Below are 21,188 nucleotides of genomic sequence, written 5' to 3' on the forward strand. Positions count from 1 at the left end.
CTTCTCGAGGAACTGCTTCAAAGTTGCCTAGCTAGAGGACGGAGGAGGAGGCATACCAGAGCACGCCTGAACTGACCATTAGGAAAACAGCTTGCAAGATTATAATTGGATACTTTAATTGGGGTGGGAAATGAAAACCAATCAAGGAGGGGGAAGGGAAAAGTATAACATTTGGGATTTTGGTGCACAAATCTCAGTTCTGGCTAGGCAATCCACTTGATCTTTAATAAAACTATACCTTTCTCAACAAATGGAGCCAAGGATCATTTTTATTTGGAGATTAAGTGAGGGCAGCTTGACACTGACATTGAATATTGTGTTAAAACACTGCTCCAGCTGGCTTTGGCTTTGCTAAGGGAGCTCCTTGGGAAGTCTTTTTTTTCCCCAATGAAAATAACATTTTGGTGATCTGGGATGTTCACCATCCTACATTGCAGCCCTTCAACCCTGAGCAAGAAGTTGAAAAAATAATTGGCAACTAATTAGTCTCATGGAGAGAACTTTTAAAAATAACAGTAATAAGATAAGGTATCCATCTCCCTGACAGCCACAACAAAAATGGTAATGGAGCACAAAGTCTTAAGCAGCTCTTAGCAGACCTCTGATTTCTTCTCCTCTGTGCAGAAGGACTCATGAAAAATCCACAAAAGATTGAAAACACTTTTTTGTGTTAAAACCCATCTTAGCCTGCCTTATCAGCAGGCTAATAACAAGACAAACACTCCAATGTCAGGAATGTTCTTAGCAAATAATAAGTGGGGTATCTTCATACCTTAGAAAGCAGGGCATGTCTATAAATCCCTTGAAAAATTGCATTTCATTGAAGACAAAACCAATTCATTTCCTACCCAAATCTCTTTGAACCAAATAAACTTAGCTCACATGAAAGAAGTGAAAAGCATGTATACAGGCAATCTGGGCCTATAGAGATGGTCTCAGTTTGCTTAACGTTCAGAAAATTTAAGGCTGTCAATTAATGCTACTGATGGAGGCTGTTTTCCATACATCTTGCATTGCCAAAAGCTGGGGAATAGCTTTAGCTCTGATTTTGGGGGGGCAAGTGGGGATCATCTTTTGACATTCATTGCAGGAATGTCTGACTTCTGAGCAAGGAGAATAGATACTGATATTCACAGGAGAGATTGCACCAAGTGAAAGGATAAAGTTCTTTTTTTACCTTCAGATCCCATGAACTTAATCTGCATAGAAATTAATTGGGGTGGGCATGGGGGGAAGGACAGAGGAAGGAGGACACTTTTATGGACATCAGTGGAAATTTAGAACTCAGAAAAAAATAGATCCAGATCTACGGCCCCAGGTTTAGCAACATCACCAGCTGACATATTTTTGAAAAATATAGGAAACATACAGGAAACTCAAACCCATATACAGGAAACTCAAACTCAAGAACCATCAAAGTATGAGGTTGTAAATTTTATACTTCTTTATTTTTCTACAAAAACAAAGGGGAAATAAAACAATAAAGAAAGAAAGCATCAGCTAGTAAAATTATTAGCTAAGTTCAACTAATTAATGCATTTAAAATACCTTAGTTTTTATAAATAAAGTATTTTAAACGGATTAATAAACAGATAACTAAAACAAACACACACACACCCTTAAAAAAACAGAATCATGGACATAAATCAAGAACCATTTTGAAAAAGATTAAAATGGTGAGTTCAAATCTCAGAACATCCTCCCAGAGTATTTGAAGAATTGGGCTTAATATGAGAGCCAATATATAATGTATTGCTTAAAGTATTGGACCAAGAGCAGGGCGATCCAGCCAGATCCAGCCAGATAATACCTTCAGCAATGAAACTCAATAGCTGACTTTTTCTCAGACAATTTTATCTCACAGCATTATTGTTTTGGAATAAAATAAATAAGGAGATCCTCAGGGAAGCTGCCTTCAGCACCTGGAGAAATATTTAACTGGATTTGGTTCAACAATTAATGTTTAACCAGATAAAATGATAATAAAACGATCTATCTTATTACTTTTTGAACAAATTTATTCTCATACTTAAAAAGAGAATAACCATGATGTATTAGAGTGCTCAGAGATCTTGGAACAGTAGTTGATTCCAAACTCAGTGTAGGTTTGCAGTGCAATATGGCTGTTCCAAGAAAAATGCAAATTTAGGGCTTTGGGGCTTTGAGAATTGCTTAAAGCAAAAATAACATTTTAAGAAGAATTTATTCCTACAAGCAATGATAATGAAATTTGTTGCTATGACACAAGTTCCATTTTTAAGTACGACATACAAAAATGGAATCTAGACTGCAGTTTAAAATTAACAGCAACCTTTTATAAACTATTCCTAAATATTCAACTCCATCTGGATTGATAGGATTGGAAGGATCAAGTTGTTCCTTACAATTAACTGTACTATTTTTGTACCAACATGGCTGTAGAATCTTCTAATCTTTACCCAATGTATGTTAAGGATCAGTCTGAGTCTTTGGGTTCAGAAGTAGAAGAGCTTGACCAATCTGAGCTTCAGCCTCAACCACAGGAATTGGCTGAAGAGAGGAGGTAGAGGGTTGGTGCAGGCTGAGTCAGCTGATACAGAAACTGAGCTAGGTAAGTCCCACCCAAGCCCAGGAAAACACCACAAATTGACAAGAGGAGAGCAAAGGAACTTGAGTCATCCACTTGAAAGTAAGAAGCATGTCTCACAAATGAGCCATACTCATTGGTTCATCCTGTAGAAATATGGTCTGTATAAAGGAAACTGTGCCTTGACTGGCTCTTTGTGGCAATCAACATTACACATTCCCATCCTCAGACACATCCCACCTACTTCTAATCTAGCGTAACTGTATGGCGCTTTGACATTCTTGGATAACCTAGCAGAATTTTGGTCTGGAAACTGACCATTCTTGGATCATTTCCAAACTGGCGTTTTTGTCTCTCTGGACTATTTCAGTTGTGTTTTCCTTCTCTAAGCAGAAATGTCTGTAGTTTTCAATGTGTTTATGTTGCCACAGATAAGGATTTAGGACTGCAATAAATACTTTTTTTTTTGGCAGCACAAAAAAGAATCTATTGATCAGTTTAAAAGTACACTGTCGTTATGAAGAGGAATGTTGCTGTCAAGATACTGTTATGTTGGCACATCCTTTGTATTCCTTCAACCCATGTTCAGCCTTAGTAAACATGACATTCCCTAAAAGAGCAATGTACAGAAAAAGGTTGGAAAAGTGCTGTATCAGGGTTGTATAAAACATTTTAAATATGTCCTTTGCAAAGTTGAAATACTATGAATGTGAAACAGTTGAATACTGCATTATATATACTATATATAGTATATACATTATATACTATAGGGAGAACAGAGAGAAAATGGCAATGAAAACAGGGAATGAACTAAAAGTTATGTTTCCAGCATGGGTCTGGATTTAATTACATTATTACATTAAAGGGCTGAGAGAGCCAACAAGAAAACAAAGGGTTTAATATATTCAATTTTTCTTCAGTTTTCTCCAAACAGAACAGAAGAGTCCAAAAGAGTGAACTATGTTGGGTTTCCCCATTCTACTTTCTGGTCAACCACTGGCGTAACACTTGGTACATTTGTCTGAAAAAATAACAAGAAGCTTTTATTAGGTCATGAACTAAATGTGAAAATAATACAACATAGTAAACTAAGGTTGGATTTAGGCTTATGCAACAAACCAAAGTTGACAAGTTCAATGCTTATTTTTGCATAATATATATCAAAACAAATAAACCATGGCTTATTGTGTTAGCCTGAGCCACATAACCTTAGTGCAAGGCAGGGGTGAAATGCTACCAATTTGGCCTGGTTCGGCTGAACCGATAGCGATGGCGGCGGGTGGTTCAGAGAACTGGTAGTGATGGTAGCGCGAGGCTCCGCCCACCCATTGTTATCTCCTTCCTAGGCCTTTTTGGTGAAGATAATGGCAAAACTAAATCTCAGCAACATCAAACTAAGCCAACTACAGGTAGTCCTTGACTTACAACAGTTTGTTTAGTGATTGTTCAAAGTTACAACGGCACTGTAAAATGTGACTTATGTCCATTTTTCATACTTACGACCTTTGTAGCATCCCCATGATCATGTGATCAAAATTCAGGTTCTCAAAATTCAACTGGTTCATATTTATGACCTTTGCTGCGTCCCAGGGTCATGTGATCACTTTTTGTGCCCTTCTCACAAACAAAGTCAATGGGGAAGCCAGATGCACTTAACAACTAGGTTACTAACTTGTCCGCTGCAATGATTCACTTAACAACTGTGGCAAGAAAAGTCGTAAAATGGGGCAAAACTCATTTAACAAATGTCTCACTTAACAACATAAATTTTGGGCTCAATTGTGGTTGTAAGTCGAGGACTACCAGTGTTTGCCCCCTTTGCCATCTGTGGATACGTGGTATTTGCACTGTAACAATAATATTAGGTGGAAAAAATAATACTAATCTCTGAAATATGATATCCTATGCATGTTTGTCCTTGCAATATTGGGTTGTAAAAACTGTTTATCCATGCCACTGCAAATGTAATAAAAAGTTTTGATCATGCTTACTGAAGGATTGCTGATGGGTAAAGAGGTCACCATAATCTTAGAAACCTCAGGTGGACTCTCTCTGTTGCAATAGATCCAATGCCAGTATGCTTCTCTCACCTGAAAATCCAAAATTCAAAATCAGAAGGAGGAATCGTCTACTAGTCTCCTATTAGAGCGGGAAGCCCTCATTTAGCAACCATAATCAGAACTGACAACTTGGCCTTTAAGTGAAGTCGTTGCTAAGGGAAAGTATGCTGTGCTTATGACCTTATTTCAGCTTTTCTTTGCTTTACAGTTTTGCAAAAGTTGTAAATTACACAATTGGTCACAAAGTTACTTTTTTCATCACTGTTGTCATAGCAAAAAGAGGCGGTCGCTAAATAAGAACTACCTGTATGTTGAAATATTCCAAAACAAAAGAATCAAAGCTTTAGTTTGGTTTGTGGATTTGTTTGTGTTTGTGTATATTAGTAAACAAAGTAATTAATCTGCAGTGTTCCCATTGCAAAGAGGCTGTTGTGATGCATTTTTCTTCTATTTCCCTAGTCTGTTTATTTTCTCTAAAGGAAAATTAAAGATTATACACATTTTTGCCATTTCTGAAACCTCCGGTAATGTCTGGTTGTATAATGATGGATAAACGGTTAAGAAGATACCAAAATAAAGAGACTGTACATATTTTGGACAGCCATTTAGTAAATTCCGTTATTGATCTGTCTATAATCTCCACTGAACTTCACAGAGACTAAATTATACCTGTGCTTTCTGAACAGACTAGGTAAAAGGATAGATAATTACACATGAGGTATAGATGAATTCAGGTACAAATACAAAATCTGAAGCCTGGAGCCACTTTATATTTAGCAACAAACAGCCTCCAAAAAAACAACAACCCCAAAACCAGAACCCACCACTTTGCAATATTCCAGAAATGTTCAGTGAAAAATGAACACATTTCCACATAGGCATGATAAATATGGCTTCAGATTCACAAGGGACGCAAATATGCCACTCCATACCAATCAGTTAGTGGTCCCGCTGCTGACTATAACGGGAAGGATTTATGCCAAGGGAAGTCCAGTTTATTTGCAGAGTGAATTTGAAGTAACATTGGTTACTACCACATTTTTTATCTCTAGCATGGACAAGAAATTGGGAGTGGGAAATGGCTCTGACTATTCTTGTACCAGGAGCTCACAAAATCTTGAACCCAGTCTGGAAAACTTGAAATATTAGGTTGTTTGTGTGGTAACTTACATTCCTGTGCAACCCTCTCATTTTCTACATCAGTGATTCTCAGCCAGGGGTCATATGGATATTTCAAGGAGCACAAAAGTGAAGAACACATAAGAGGAGGCCACAACATATGCTGAGATATATAAAAACTGGGGAAATGGCAATCTTTTTCATCAATAATGTGACCCAGATAGGGGACCATAGGGAGGAAAAGATTGAAAAATATTGCTATACAACACCTTTTGGTTGAGCAAGCAGTGCACCAGGAAAATGAAGATTCCTTGCACACTGTTGGTGATGGTGAACAGATATGCCATAATGTCTTCCACAGGGCCATATTGAAAGAGGCCAAAACACCAGGTCACACCCAGGATGATCACATGGGCTATAGCCTTAAAGATCAGTGACCTACAACAAAGGCAAGAAATCAACAGGGAAATGACACTGCTGAAAAGAGAGCATCTGAATCAATCTAAAGCAGGGCTGGGCAACTATGACAACTTTACAGCCTGTGGACTTCAACTCCCAGAATTCCTGAGCCAGCATCTCTCAGTTCTGGGAGCTGAAGTCCACAGGTCATAAAGTTGCCATAGTTGCCCAGCCCTGATCTAAGGTAATCCTCTCTCTCTCTCTCTCTCTCTCAACTGATTCTGTGGTAGGTTGAAACCAGAACTTTCACTTCATAGGAGAGGATGTAAATGAGACATGTGGAGCAATGGGAAATGGCTAGAGTTGATTGTGGCCATAGTCAAAGAAGAAGAGGAGGAATGGGAAATTAGTACAGTAGGCCATTATCAATCACTTGGAGTTTCCCCTTTGCTGAGACAGTTCACCTAACATCTACTGCTAATATCCAAGATTAAGATCACTGCTTTGATATCTGATGACAAAATGCTTAGTTTAAAATCAATGAATATTGAGACATCCTACTTCATATTGTACTTATGCTTCAGTAAAGTCATTGTCTTCTACAGATGCCCAACCAATATGTATCCATATAAGATATTTCTGCAAAATGGAGGAACAACCTAGATTCTACAATTTTTAACTCAATGGAAAAAAAGATGCTGACTTCCATCAAGAAAAGGATCCTTTTGCTACTGATAGTTTCTAACCAATTCACCCCTCCCCCAAATTTTGCCAACCTCATGCATACAAAGACCTCAGCACTGTTCTCCACTACATGAATTTCTACATTTGCTCTCGAATGCTCTTCTTACATTGTACAAGTTTTCTATCTCACAATTTGTCATGAAAAAGAATTTTGAAGCATTGTTATTATCCACATTTCATGCTTTATGATACAGTAGATCTTACCTGGTATTTCTGACTGAAGATATTTTTGAATTGAGAGATGACAATTTTTTATGCAGATTCTTCAGAATAAGACAGAAAAACACCAAATTGACCTTTGGGAAGAAAAAAAAATCTTCAGAAAGAAATAAAGTAATGATAACAACAGCAGATAGATAATGTTCTAAGACTAAATAAGATGAAAAAGAGAGAACAATTGTTGGTTTTAGATCGGGGTCCCCAACCCTCAGGCCGCAGCCCATTTAGAACTGGGCTATGGCCCAGTTAAAACCGGGCCACACAGGTCAGCGGTAGTAAAACTGGTGGGAGGCTCTGCCCATTGACCCCAACATCATCAGAACGCTTCACACGTGCACGAGTGAAGCAAGCGCGCATGCACGGCCCCATTGTGAACCAGTAGTAAAGGTAGGTGGAACCCACCCCTGACCCAGATGGTGTGTGTGTGTGTGTGTGTGTGTGTGTGTGTGCACAGACCAGGGGTGAGTTCTACCTACCTTTACTACCGGTTCGCATTGGGGCCACGCGCAGAAACATTCTGATGATGTCGGGGTCAGTGGGCGGAGTCTCCTGCTGGCTTTACTACCGGTTGTATAGAACCAGTCCAAACCCGGGGCATCCCACCACTGACACAGACCCACTTGCGGGAGCAGCAAGCTCTTGCGGGAGTGATGCAAACTTGCACTCATAGACACATGCTTGTGAGTGGCAGATGCTTGCGCTCACAGTCCCTCTGTGAAACTGGGCGCACATACATTCCTGTCCCTCATGCAAAACCATCCCATCTCCCCCCCACTCCATGCCAGATTGCCAAACCAGAAAGGTTGGAGACTGCTTTTTTAGATAGTGCATTTTCTTAGCTGATGCTTTTAATGAATGGACATCTAACTCTATTTTAATTACAGATGACAGAAAAAAAATAGAAATTTCTGCAAATCAGGACAAAATGAGTTATCTTTTCACTATCTAATTCATCTTTTCTTTCTTTCCCTAACACCTTATCCTTTAGTATAAAATTGTAGCTCCTTGCAAAATATTAGAATTAATTAACCGAAAGAACTAATTTTCCTACATTTTCAAAAATTTATAAACATGTTCCAACACATTGTAAATATAGAACGACGGACAAGGTTGATGTTTCCATTTTCGCTACCTGAGATCAAGATCTTTTTCTCTTCTCTCTCATTTCAGAAAAAAAAGTTATAAAATTCTTTAATTTCTCTACAATATTTGCTCACCACAATTATCACACAGACAGGTCCCATAAAGCTCCAGATAAAATTTGGATTAAGCCAGCAGCTAAAGAAAAAGAAATATCATCAGGAGAAATTTAGACAGATATGCCAACAGTTCAATGTATTATACAGAGTTGTGCTCCCTGAGTTGTACTAGCAATTGTGCTCATGGAGTTTACATCTTGGTGGCACCTGGCTGAGGGAAGCAGCTTTTAACCATATGCTAAGACTTACCGATAAAGAGTCCCAAAGGCTCCAGGTTTTATTGCTGCAGAAATAGCTACAATCAGGACAGGACACCCATAACCAATGAGGTACATAGATATCTTCATATACTTGCTGGCCCCGCTGTAATTTGCAACTGTCAAGTTTCTGACAGTGAGGTAGAGATTGACAGCTTCCAAGAACATCCAGACAAAACAGGCCAAAAAAAGATACTTCAGAATTCCAGCTATGACCGAACAAATGATCTGAATCAAAAATAAAATGTTATTTAAATATTCCTTTATCAGCATCTAATTCTTGAATTGCTGGTTTTGAAAGAAAATCAAGAATGGGCTATAAAAAGCAGAGAATGGAACAGATCATATTTGACATTCATGCTTCCACCAGCAGCGCTACAGGTAAAATCTGTGCACCGTATCTCTTCTTTCATTTGAGATATGTCACTATCATAAAGCTAACAAAAAAAGCTTAAAAAATGGGTTTGCAAAGAAAACTGACTCAATTTAGTTAATCTATAGAAAAATGAAGACTTCCTAAATAGGCAGCATACCAGTGTTGAAATCTAAAATTTGTTACTACCGGCTCTGTGGGCGTGGCTTGGGGGGGTAATGTGACTGGGTGGGCGTGGCCATTTTTTTTTTTACTTTTAAAACCATTTTTTCGCCCAAGAGGTTGTAAAAAAATGCTTTCAAAAGGCTCTGACAATCCCAGCTGAGTTCAGCTGAGTTGCCTGATCGGCAGAGGCTTTTTTTCTTTTAAAAGCCTCTGCCGATCAGGCAACTCAGCTGGGATCGTCAGAGGCTTTTAAAAGCATTTTTTCTACAACCTCTTCAGAAAAAATGCTTTTAAAAGCCTTTGACGATCCCAGCTGATCCACGTGATCATCAGAGGCTTTTTTTTTTAACTTTTAAAAGCATTTTTTCGGCCAAAGAGGTTGTAGAAAAAATGCTTTTAAAAATTAAAAAACAAAAGCCTCTGATGATTGCGTGGCGCAGCTGGACATGGGGGGGCGGGCAGGGATTTTTGCTACCGGTTCTCCGAACCACCCGCCTCCATCGCTACCGGATCGGGCTATCTCCACCCCTGCAGCATACCCAGATGGGGTTCTCTCTCCACTGAGCAGAGCATCACATATTCTTCTGAAATACCTTGTTGCTGGTTTTATCTATTCCAAATATGAAGAGGAGGTCTGCAAAAAACAGGCAGAAGCTCAATTGTAGGTGGATGAAGGTGCTGCTGTTGTGGCTGGAGCGGCAGAAGAGGAATGTGACAATACACAGGAAGAGACAGATGACTGAGATGGACAACCCAATGTAGCTAATAATGGTGAGGATCAGATCTCCCTGTAAACAGAAGACAGTTGTTCTCAAAATCATATGAGCCACCTTTTGATAACAAAGATGTGTTTACACTTTGTCGAGACCATAGATCTGACTTACATATAAAAGCTATTCTATTACCTGACTGCTTTTGTTGTATTGTGATTGGAAAGGAAGTGTCAAGATCTTTAAATCTTGAGGATTACAAGCATTTCTTAGTTTACTTTTCTATATATGAAAGAAGGGACCATGAATAATTATGGAAAACCCGGCAGCATGTCAAACAGAAAAATGCTGCTTCAATGATGAAAATTGTTATCTTCTAGACAACAGCAGGACACAACAGTAGATATAACAAGTAAGAAAAAAAAATAACCTGTTGTTTACCACAGTATAATTCTGAGATGTTTTCAGAAGTAACATACATGTTTGTGAGTTGTGGCCATCAGTACAGCAAAACTGGACAGATGTTGACAGCTGCATTCTGTATGGGTGATGTTAGAAAAGAGCTGTTGGCAACCATGATTGGACAAGGCACCAGAAATCCAGTGGACACAGAGAACCTTTTCCTGGGCAACTTTTTTCTGCAAGAGGGAAGTAATGTTGATGGGAGGTAGGGAAAAAAATCTACATATTTACTTTATCTCCTACCGCACCATTTTAGAGTTATTAAACATTAACAAGGAAACAACTGTAAGACATGCAAAAGGAACTATGTCAACATCGTAGAACTTAAAGACTAGGGGACACAAATACTATTAAATGCATAAACTTCATAAAAGTTGTTAGTGTGAAAAGGTGCTATCAAACTTCTGATTTATAAAGCTTGAATGACAATAAAGTCTACTTAGAACATTTATACAGATTTACATTTTTCTTGATATTCTGCTTTCTTCCTTAATATATATTCATAAGATGGATAGAAAAAAATGGCTTGGTTTCCAAGGTAGACTTCATTTACATACCTTGAGATGCTGAAAAGTGAGATTGACCGGGGTAAAAATATTCTGTATTTTGCTCCTGGCAGAAACGCTTACCAGCCTAGAGTTCATATGAACATCTGTCAGCGTTTCATTCTCCAAGAATGCTCCATTCTTCAGTAAAGTGTCTTCTAAGAGTGATTTTAGCCCACCATATGATATAAAAGCCACAGCAACAATATCTGCAAGAGACAGAAGGAGGATCAGGGAGACACATAAAACCAAATAAAGTATACATGATTTTCCGAAACTTGGGAAAATGTTGATAATGAAAGGATCAGTGTAGATCCATATATTTACTTTTTGGTAAAATAGGTACTATGGTACCAACTACTTTCTATTCCCTTTCACCTTTCCCAATGTGGATTAGATTAGGGATTGCAACTTCCCTAATCTAAACCAGAGTGATAAAACACTCCACAAACTCAAAAAACCTAGGGTTGCAGCTGACAGGGAGGGAGCAATAAAATAGATAGTAAAAGTAATTTTGGATCTACTCTGTAGAAAAACTAAGCTAGTTATGAGCAATACCTGTGGTCATGGCAGCTGCTGTTCTTGGGTGGATGGCCATTCGATCTCCTTGAGCTTTTAACGTGAGTGCTTCATTCTTTTCAAAGGATTTTGGACTGATAAGTTTTGTTTGGATCACTGAAAAGACAGAGAAATGTCGAGTTCCTGAATGGATCTAATGAATTATATCTATCTATCTATCTATCTATCTATCGATCTATCTATCTATCTATCTATCTATCTATCTATCTATCTATCCATCTATATGTACTTATTAAGTATATTATATATATATATATATTTAACCAGAAGCTGATATCAAATAAGAACCACATGCCATAATAGAATGAAACAAAAATCCTAATTATAGCACTTGCTTTGAGTAAATGCACATGCTTTGAGTTAGAGCCTTACAAGTTGATGGTTCATTCATGAAAAACGCTATTAACTGAATTGATTACAATGCTGCTGGTCTTATTATTACTTGTGATATTAATAAATCTTTTTGTTTTCATTTTTTAATGAATGATTTGATTAATTGTGACAGCTTATTGGAATGTTTCATGCAAAGGTAGGAATCAAATTTAAATGATAAATGAAATAAATAAATTGAAAACATGTCTGAACTCTCATATATAGGTTGCTTTCATTAAAGAAGTCAAAATTGTGAGTTGGCATGTGCACCCCTAGTTGATGAATGAAAGAAGACTCAATACAGGGAATTTGACTTGTACAACATATAGGCAAATGCCTTTCTTTTTTTTCCCCTTCAAAGACAAAGTTCATCTTTCTTTTTCCTTACCTGTGAAGTTTCGAACCACAGTTTGAGAGATGTTTCCTGGATTTGCAAGAGCTGTTAATAGTGCACCTGAGCTTATTTTTTCCGTAATCATGGGCAAAATTGTAACAAAATCCTTCTTTATGTTATTATCCCAGTGAGAGCGATTATCAAAAAGATTTTCAAAGGAATTCACCGAGTCCTGCAGCATTACAAGAAGCAAACTTTTCAAATCTCATTTGAGTTTTTCTCAAGCATTTCATTAAGAATGTTCTTGTCAGGAATTGTAGAAGACACTCAATATACTTCAACTTGAATCTTACACTGTTATATCGCCGTATGGCTGGATTCAGATACCATGCATAGCTAAAAGATGGTTTTATCAGCATAGCCAGAGTGATCATTTTAGAAATCAATGCCAAAACAAACCCTGGAACCCAGTCTGTGGATATAAAAACTTCACCTGCTCATTTTTTCAAATTCAAAACAAAACCTAAAGTTGTGATATCAGTTCCATGGTTGACATTAAAAAATTAATTTGAGTATCCTTTTACTTTTTTGCTGCATTTTTAAAACCTTCACAATTTAGTTTTTGTGGAGTTCTCAGTATAGACTTCATCCGTTTCTAATTTTCATATTAATTAACCCTAACCCTAACTACAGTAGGTTTTGTGCCATCTTAATGTTTAACAGATTAATTATGCACTTTATCAGAAATGGATTCATTTCTCATGACTCAAAAAAGTTTACGCTACAATACAAGAGATGAAGTCCTTTGTTTGGGATCAAAATACTAACATGGTTCCTCAATGGAATTCATACAATCATGGATCTTGTATTCTTAATTATTTGTTAATTTTAATTAACAAAAGTATATATAAAACTTGATTTTGCATACTAAAATTAAATAAAATGTATTTACAAAATTAAAATGTTAAAAAATGGAATCTTTTGAAGTATGGAACCAATTTATTTACTTCTATCTTTATTTATTTTATTTATTTATTGGAATTTGTCAAACAAAAATGAGAACAAGAATAAGAGAATAAAAATACAATGACAGGGACGATAGGCATGTTAGTGCACTTATGCACGCCCCCTCTACTGACCACTTAAGTATGAAGTAAGGTCCACGGAAGTCAATTTGTGACTGAAACTGTGAAAATTTGTAGCTGAGACAACTGAATCAGGTAGGGCATTCCAGACTTTGACAACTTTATTACCTTATTTTCCATAATTTAGTTTTCCAATTTCTTTTCCACTAAACATTGACAAAGTCCCTTCCCTTCCCGATGCCAATCCCATATTGAAACACAGATATTAACTTTTGAATGAAGATTTTCAAATCTTCATTCGAAAAACTGATTTAATTCCTAGAATAATGACCTAACTTTTCCTCTATCCACTCATCATCAATGTACACAATAGGAAACCATACAGTCTTGTTTGTCAGGAAAGAGAAGCTGTGGTCAAATGTTGTCTCTGCAGTTTTCAATAAATCTCACTTTCAGGGTGGCTTCAGTATGCATGTCACTAGCACCAAGAGGATTCTCGAAGTTCAGGGCTGAACCCATCACTGAGCAGTATAAATTCTTTTCCTAAAAGAAAAGGAGAAAGGAAGCACGGTGTTCTCAGAGTTGGCAAGTGAAGAAAGAATCTCTGCATAGTTATTTTGGCTGGGGTCTCTAACCTTGGCAACTTTACGACTTGTGGACTTCAAAAACTGGTAATGTTGCCAAGGTTGGAGACTCCTGATTAGGACAGGACTGGAGACCTGTAGAAACCATCTTTACCACAGATGCCAGATCAGTTCATCAGACCCTGAAAGCCATGTTAATTTAACTTTCTTTTCTGGACATACTGATCCAGGGCTCTTTTTTTTTTCTCTTCAGAAACCATGTTCTGAACACATATTTTAGGGACTAGCAAACCTTCAGCAGGACTGGAGGTTACCATACATTTCTTTTGAACACTTTGCTTAGCAGTCAGAGATAAAATAAAAATTATACAAATTAGTGGCAGTGTTTTCAATGCTTGTCTTAAACTCTCTTTTAAAGTGATTTTTTATTAAAAAAATTGACATCAAGGTTTCTGTTTAAATTAACCAGCAATATTTGACTTTTTTTTAAAAAAATGGATAAGCTTATCCATAATTGGCCACTGTGATCTGCAGAGACTTCAAAGCCACATATGAAGAGGAGTATTGGAGGGCACATATATGCTAAAGGGTGCTCATTCTTTGATTTCTCTGGACATAAATAAGTGGGAATAGAGGCATAGCTAGGCAACTAAGCAGGATGGCCTTGTGGGCAATGATAGAGCCAGCATCAAAATGGGAGGGGGAAAGGATTTAGGAGGTAGGGTCAGACAAGACTTCATAACAATAAGAAGACCAGCAATTACATTACTGGTGTCCCCAAACTACTGCAGAGCTACAGCAAGGGAAAAAAATCCGCCGGTTTTACCATCATCCACATATCCCAATTTCTCTCCCAGCAGTAAATTGACTCCCCTCCCCCTCCCACTTCAAGCTGATAATATGAGCTCAAGCAGGTTCACAATTGATTGTGAACTGCCACAAACGCCACACACAAAGGTTTCTTGTGGTTAATAGCTTGTCATTATTCAAAACACGTTTCACATCAACTACATAACTCTGGAGCATTGGTAGTATAAACTACCAACTTGGAAGGCAGGGCGGAGGATTTTGGACAATACCTGTATGACAAAATCGCTCAGATCCGGCGGGATTTGGACTCTGACTGGGTAGATCAGGGCAGAGTGACGAGGAATAGTCTTGAGAATGTTATCTGGGAGGAGTTTGACGCTGTGACTCCCGATGATGTGGACAGGATTTTGGGGAGACTTAGTGCGGCCACATGTTTACTGGACCCGTGTCCCTCCTGGTTGGTACTGGCTTCCCGGGAGGTTACACGAGGCTGGCTCCAGGGTGTTATCAACGCTTCGCTGAGTGAGGGCCACTTTCCCATTGCCTTGAAAGAGGCGGTGGTGAGGCCTCTCCTCAAGAAGCCGTCCCTGGATCCGGCAATATTGGCCAACTATCGTCCTGTCTCCAACCTTCGCTTTATGGCGAAGGTTGTTGAGAGTATGATGGCGCGACAGTTCCCACAATTCCTGGAGGAAACATCTTATCTAGATCCATTCCAGTCAGGTTTCAGGTCTGGGCACAGCACGGAAACGGCATTGGTCACATTGGTTGATGATCTCTGGAGGGCTCGGGACAGGGGTTGCTCCTCTGTTCTGGTCCTGTTAGATCTGTCAGCGGCTTTTGATACCATTGACCATGGTATCATGCTGCACCGGCTGGAAGAGTTGGGGGTGGGAGGCACCGTGTTGCGGTGGTTCTCCTCCTTTCTCTCCGACCGGTCGCAATTTGTGTTGGCAGGGGGGCAGAGGTCAACCTCGAGGCCTCTTATCTGTGGAGTGCTGCAGGGATCGATCCTCTCGCCCCTTCTGTTCAACATTTATGTAAAGCTGCTGGGCGAGATCATTCGTGGCTTTGGGGTGAGATACCACCAGTACACTGATGACACCCAGCTGTACATCTCCACCCCAGGCCACCCCAATGATGCCCTTGAAGTGATGTCCCAGTGCCTGGAGGCTGTGCGGATCTGGATGGGGAGGAACAGGCTCAAGCTCAACCCTTCCAAGACTGAGTGGCTGTGGCTCCCGGCATCCCGATATAGTCAGTTGACTCCATCACTGACTATTGGGGGAGAGTCTTTGGCCCCCCACAGAAGGGGCTTGCAATCTGGGAGTCCTCCTGGATAGGCAGCTGTCCTTGGAGGAACATCTGACAGCTGTAACCAGGGGGACCTTTTGTCAGGTTCGCCTGATTCTCCAGTTGCGGCCCTTTCTTGATCGGGATTCCCTGTGCACAGTCACTCATGCCCTCGTCACCTCTCGCCTTGACTACTGCAACGCTCTCTACATGGGGCTCCCCTTGAAGAGCACCGGGAGGCTCCAACTGGTCCAGAATGCAGCAGCGCGGGTAGTGATGGGAGCAGCATGGCGCTCCCATGTAACACCGCTCCTGCGCGAGCTGCACTGGCTCCCAGTGGTCTTCCGGGTGTGCTTCAAGGTACTGGTTATCACCTTTAAAGCGCTCCATGGCATCGGGCCTAGCTATCTTCGAGACCGCCTGCTGCTACCAACGACCTCCCATTGTCCCGTGTGCTCCCACAGAGAGGGCCTCCTCAGGGTGCCATCAGCCAATCAATGCAGGCTGGTGACCCCCAGGGGGAGGGCCTTCTCTGTGGGGGCACCTACCTTCTGGAATCAGTTGCCCCCAGAGATAAGGAGAATCTAAGACCTTAGCGCCTTCTGCCGTGCCCTTAAAACCCATTTTTTTCCAGCAAGCCGGGCTGACTTAAGAAGAAATTTTAAATGTTTTAATTGGTTTGTATTTTTAATTTTGGGCCAAATTTATATATATTTTAATTGTTTTTAATATTTGTATTTCATGTTTTTTAATTCTGGCTGTACACCGCCCTGAGTCCTCAGGAAGAAGGGCGGTATATAAATTTAAAATAAAATAATAAAAAAAAAACAACAGGTTGATTTTTTAAAAAATGATACAAATTTAACATATAATGTATTATACTTACTGTTTTTTGTTCATTTAAACACTGATTTGAATTGAAATTTTTTTCCACTTCTTTTATTTTGGAGTCAAAGGGATTTTCTGTAAAGGAAAATACAAAACTGTAAGGCCAAAGTGAACTGTCCACTTAAAAAGTTTAAATACTTCGATGGACGGATCTCATGTTCAGGGGGGTAACATTCTGGTCCTTTCCATGTGTATGAAGCAGCTTTGCTTACTTTTTATAATTGCATGAATTACCCCTTCATCCAAATTTTATGTGGCCCCATCCCTTGGAACAAAACAATCATTTTGGAACAAAACTCATTGGAACTCATTTTGGTAAACTCATTGGAACAAAACAATCATTTTGTTATTGTTGAGAGACAAAACACTCTATTACAATTATTTGACCTTATGCAGCTTTATTCAGAAATTAATCTTATTCTCACTTCTAAACAGACAACTTATGATCTAACCAATTATAACAAAATTTATAATGAGCAGTTATACATTTCCAATCTTCCCATTTTACAGTAAACTCTGGAGAAGACAATGGAACTTCATTTATAGAGGATCCTAGAAGAAACATCTTTTCTGGAATCTTCAACCAGGGCTCAGGCTGGGAATGGGGCAGAATTGATTATCCTGGTAGATGACTTATTTTGGGAATCAGGATGGAGTGCATCATTCATGGTCATCTTAGTTCTTTCAGCAGCATTCAATACGCTTGACTGTGTTATTTTTCTGGACACAAGGAAGGGTAGGTGTTGGAGATTGTTTCATCTCTTTTCTATGAGTTGTTTTGATCATTAGAACAAATTGTGAGAGATAGATAAGGACAAGGTCTTTACATATTGTCTTTTGTCATCTGGCACCAGGCTACTGTTATTAAATGATTCTTTGTTTAAGAAAGAACAAGGAACAATTTCTCCCTCTTTTTTTCTTCTGCATCCCTCTTTTCAAGGTTTATTTATAAACGTGTGGTTTTTCTATCTTCATATGTTTCTGTTTTACGTCATGAGTATATCCTTTAAAAAACACTCAATACTCGGCTCCTGCTGAATTTAAATTCCTCTGGTTGAGGACTGGAGGAATTCTGCAGTTATATCACTCCTTGCTTACTGGGCAATTTCAGCTGTTGTATGGGAAAAAACTTGAAACAGTGGTTGCTACAATATGGGGTACCATGGGGTTCAATCTTCTCCCGCATTCCATTTAATATCTTCCTAAAACTTCGGGGAGAAGCCATCTATCAATTTTGGGTGAGATGTCATCAATATCACTACCCAAATTGAGCCAAGTATACTCTGGTAATCCCAATTTGGTGTCTGGATTACTAAATGGGCAAAACAACTTCAGATTAAATCCCTGCAATTTGAGAACATTGCTCTTTGTTGGGAATAGATGTGGCTCTATCCTGGTTCCAGTTTTAAGTCTTGATAGAGTCGCCTCCCTTGTAAGCAGCAGCATCTGTGCAATTTTAGGATTTTCCTGGACCTACTCTTCCTTCTGAAACTACAAAGAAAAGCTGTAGCCGGGGCTTTGTGCCTATCTCTGACTGATGTACCAGTTGCAGATCTATTTAAATAGGCATGCTCTGAGTTCAGTGACTCATGCCCTTGTCAGCTCTCAAACTGCCACCACACCATCTCCATGAATTTGCCTTTGAAATGATGTGAAGTGCATCATCCCATCTGCTTGCTTGAAGTAGAATATTCATCTATCCTACACCTTTGTTATAATTACAGCATTGGATATGATTTGTTTATGGATCCAATTAAAAACGTTGGTTGTCATCTTTAAAACTTTATGTCGCTAGTCTTCCAGAAAGCTACAGAACTGTCTCTCCTTTGAAGATACAGTCTGCCTGAAGCAGGAAGGAATTTTAAAGGTTCCCTACTCCTTTTGTTTGTTCATTTGTTTGTTTGTTTATGCTGTGAAAGATATTTTCTCCTAAGTTATAGAACTCCCTTGGCTTTCATAAATTGATTAAGACCAGACTGTTCTGCTGTTCATTTATGTGAATTGTTTTTTGTTTTTTTTTAGAGAAAGAGATTGTTAGGTGCTTCTTGCTGCCATTTTATTATATGTACCTTTTGTGAGGCACCTTGCCTAATTTGGAAATGAATAGTATATAAAAGTTCTTGAAGTCATTCGGTGACATTGATTGGAAGGAGAGTTAGAACAGAAGATGCATTTCTTTTTACAGCACATAACTGACCACAAAATCTCGTAGTACTCAGTAACTTGGATGGTTTTGAGAAGTGGTCATCTAAATTCCCACAAAATAGGTTGGATGTTGGATTTGAATTTCATCTTCTGATTGTGAAAACTACAGAGGCATCTGATTGACTGGACAAAATGGAGCTTGGTATAATTCATTGTGGTACTCTTTGTATTAATTTGTAAGAGAAATATTATGTGCAAAAGCCAACTAATCCAATTTTATTTATTTTTCTTCTGTGCTAGAGAGAATGTACCATCTGTGTAAAATTCAAGGTGAAATGTAAGGCCATTGGCTGATTTTAAATGTTGATAATTGCCAGAAGTTTTAACTTTTTATCTTTTAAGAAGAATGCTGTCAGTGAAGGCCTTTGCTCTCAAACCCATATTATGTCATAGACCTTTATTAGTTTAAACAGCTCAACAACTCTCCATAATAGAATATTTCATTTATCAAGACATTTGTAGTAGCTGAAAATTACAATTCTATTAGTTCCATTCAGTTAATCTCAAGAAGATGCAATTGAAAATAGTCAATGAATGAATACACTTACTGTCAGGAATATTATTATATGATCCTGGCCAACGGTTTTTGCAATTGCTGCCTGGAAAAATAAGGACATTTTCAGTGACCATATTCATTTTAAGCAAAATTAGACACAGTATTGTGTCTTCCTTCCTTTAAGCACATTATTTAGCATAAACTAACTGAAGATTTTAGGAAGATATAGGTCACTGGCAGGTGGGGGTTTTTTGCACTAAAAATGTGGTCCTGATTTATTTATACGATAGTAGCAGCCAATGCATCTTATTAAAAAAAGGCAGGAGTAACATACTAGAAATATAACAAACTTAAATTCTCTGCATTTTACCATGGTTTTTTTTTTCCAATTTTTTTATTTTATTTTTCAAAACACAAAATATAAAATACATCTTTTTAGAGCAGGTGCTTGTTCCGTCATATAATAAGTACAATTATTAAGATTCCCACAATCAATTTTGTTCCCATTTTTATCCAATTACATCTTTTAAAAAAAAAAAAAAGAAAAGAGAAAGAAAAAAATCTTATTCTGAATATTTATCATTCAATTATTTCGCCCAACATTCTAGACTATAAACACCATTCTAAATCTCTATCATTTTAAACAATCAATATTCATACACATTTCTCAATTTAAGACCCATTACACCAAATCTATATTTCACCTCTTCTTGATCACAACTAGTATCCAAATCTTATCAAAAAATTATTTCCGTTTTCTCTTAGAATTTTTACAAAATCAATCAACATTTCGCTCTGTAGTTTATTACTTCCAAAGTATTTTATTTTGATTTAGTTACTCCATAGTTATTCTCTTATACTATTAAAATTATTTTGGCTAATTCATAGTTTATGTAACTCCAATCTGATTATTTAACTGGTTCATAGTTATATTATTATTCTCCTGTAAAGTTTCTTCCACTTCCTCCTAATTTTATTTTTTAGCTGGTTCACATCTTGATCTGCTGCTTTCCAGCAAGGCTTACCTCCACTCCTGACCTTAAATTATTTTGGCTGGTTCACAGTATGATTTTAACTACACACCAACCTTATCTCCTTTACTCCTCCTATATTTATTTTATAACTGGTTTGCAACTTAAATAGTTGCTTTCCAGCAGTGCTTTCCTCTGCTCCCACCTTTATTTTTAACCGGTTCACAACTATATTTCAATTGTTCCCCAGATATAGTCTCCTCCACTCCTAACTTTATATTTTTTGGCTAGTTCACAGTTTAGCTTTAGCTGTTACCCAATATATGCTTTCCTCCAGTCCTAATCTATATATTAATTGGTTCGCAGCTTTACTTTAACTGTCTTCTAGTGCATATTTTCCTCCGCTCCTACCCTTATTTTTAACTGGTTCACAATTATATTTCAATTGATCCCCAGGTATAGTCTCCTCCACTCCTACTTTTTTATTTTTAACTGGTTCACAGTTCATATAAACTGTCACCCAGTGTATGCTTTCCTCCACTCCTAACTCTGTTTATTGGCTGGTCCACAGCGTTGCTTTCACTATTTTCCAGCTCATGCTTACCTCCACTCCTAACTCTTATTTTAATTTTTAACAAATTCCAAGTTTTGTTTCAACTGTTTTCTAATATAATACCTTCCTCCACTCCTACCATATTTATTAACCTGGAGCAAAACTCTACTTTAGCTAATTTCCAAAATCATATTTCACAT

At 38.1% G+C, this 21,188-nt stretch overlaps 1 protein-coding gene across 1 annotated transcript; it reads right to left on the reverse strand.

The window, feature by feature from the left end:
- Window positions 1-3,344: 3,344 nt before the first annotated feature.
- On the reverse strand, window positions 3,345-19,620 carry LOC117664068 (adhesion G protein-coupled receptor E3-like). The gene is made up of 14 exons (XM_034414809.3): window positions 19,517-19,620; window positions 16,762-16,838; window positions 13,639-13,731; window positions 12,158-12,335; window positions 11,377-11,493; window positions 10,831-11,027; window positions 10,291-10,449; window positions 9,695-9,889; window positions 8,556-8,791; window positions 8,325-8,385; window positions 7,093-7,184; window positions 6,015-6,183; window positions 4,558-4,656; window positions 3,345-3,587 (listed from the first exon to the last, which is right to left on the reverse strand). Exons 1-14 carry the CDS (start codon window positions 19,602-19,604, stop codon window positions 3,525-3,527), a joined length of 1,824 nt encoding a protein of 607 aa, XP_034270700.3. The 5' UTR covers window positions 19,605-19,620; the 3' UTR covers window positions 3,345-3,524.
- Window positions 19,621-21,188: the final 1,568 nt, after the last annotated feature.

This window comes from Pantherophis guttatus, chromosome 3, assembly GCF_059756535.1.
Source record: "Pantherophis guttatus breed Tessera chromosome 3, ASM5975653v1, whole genome shotgun sequence".
In the NCBI taxonomy this organism is placed as follows: domain Eukaryota; kingdom Metazoa; phylum Chordata; class Lepidosauria; order Squamata; family Colubridae; genus Pantherophis; species Pantherophis guttatus.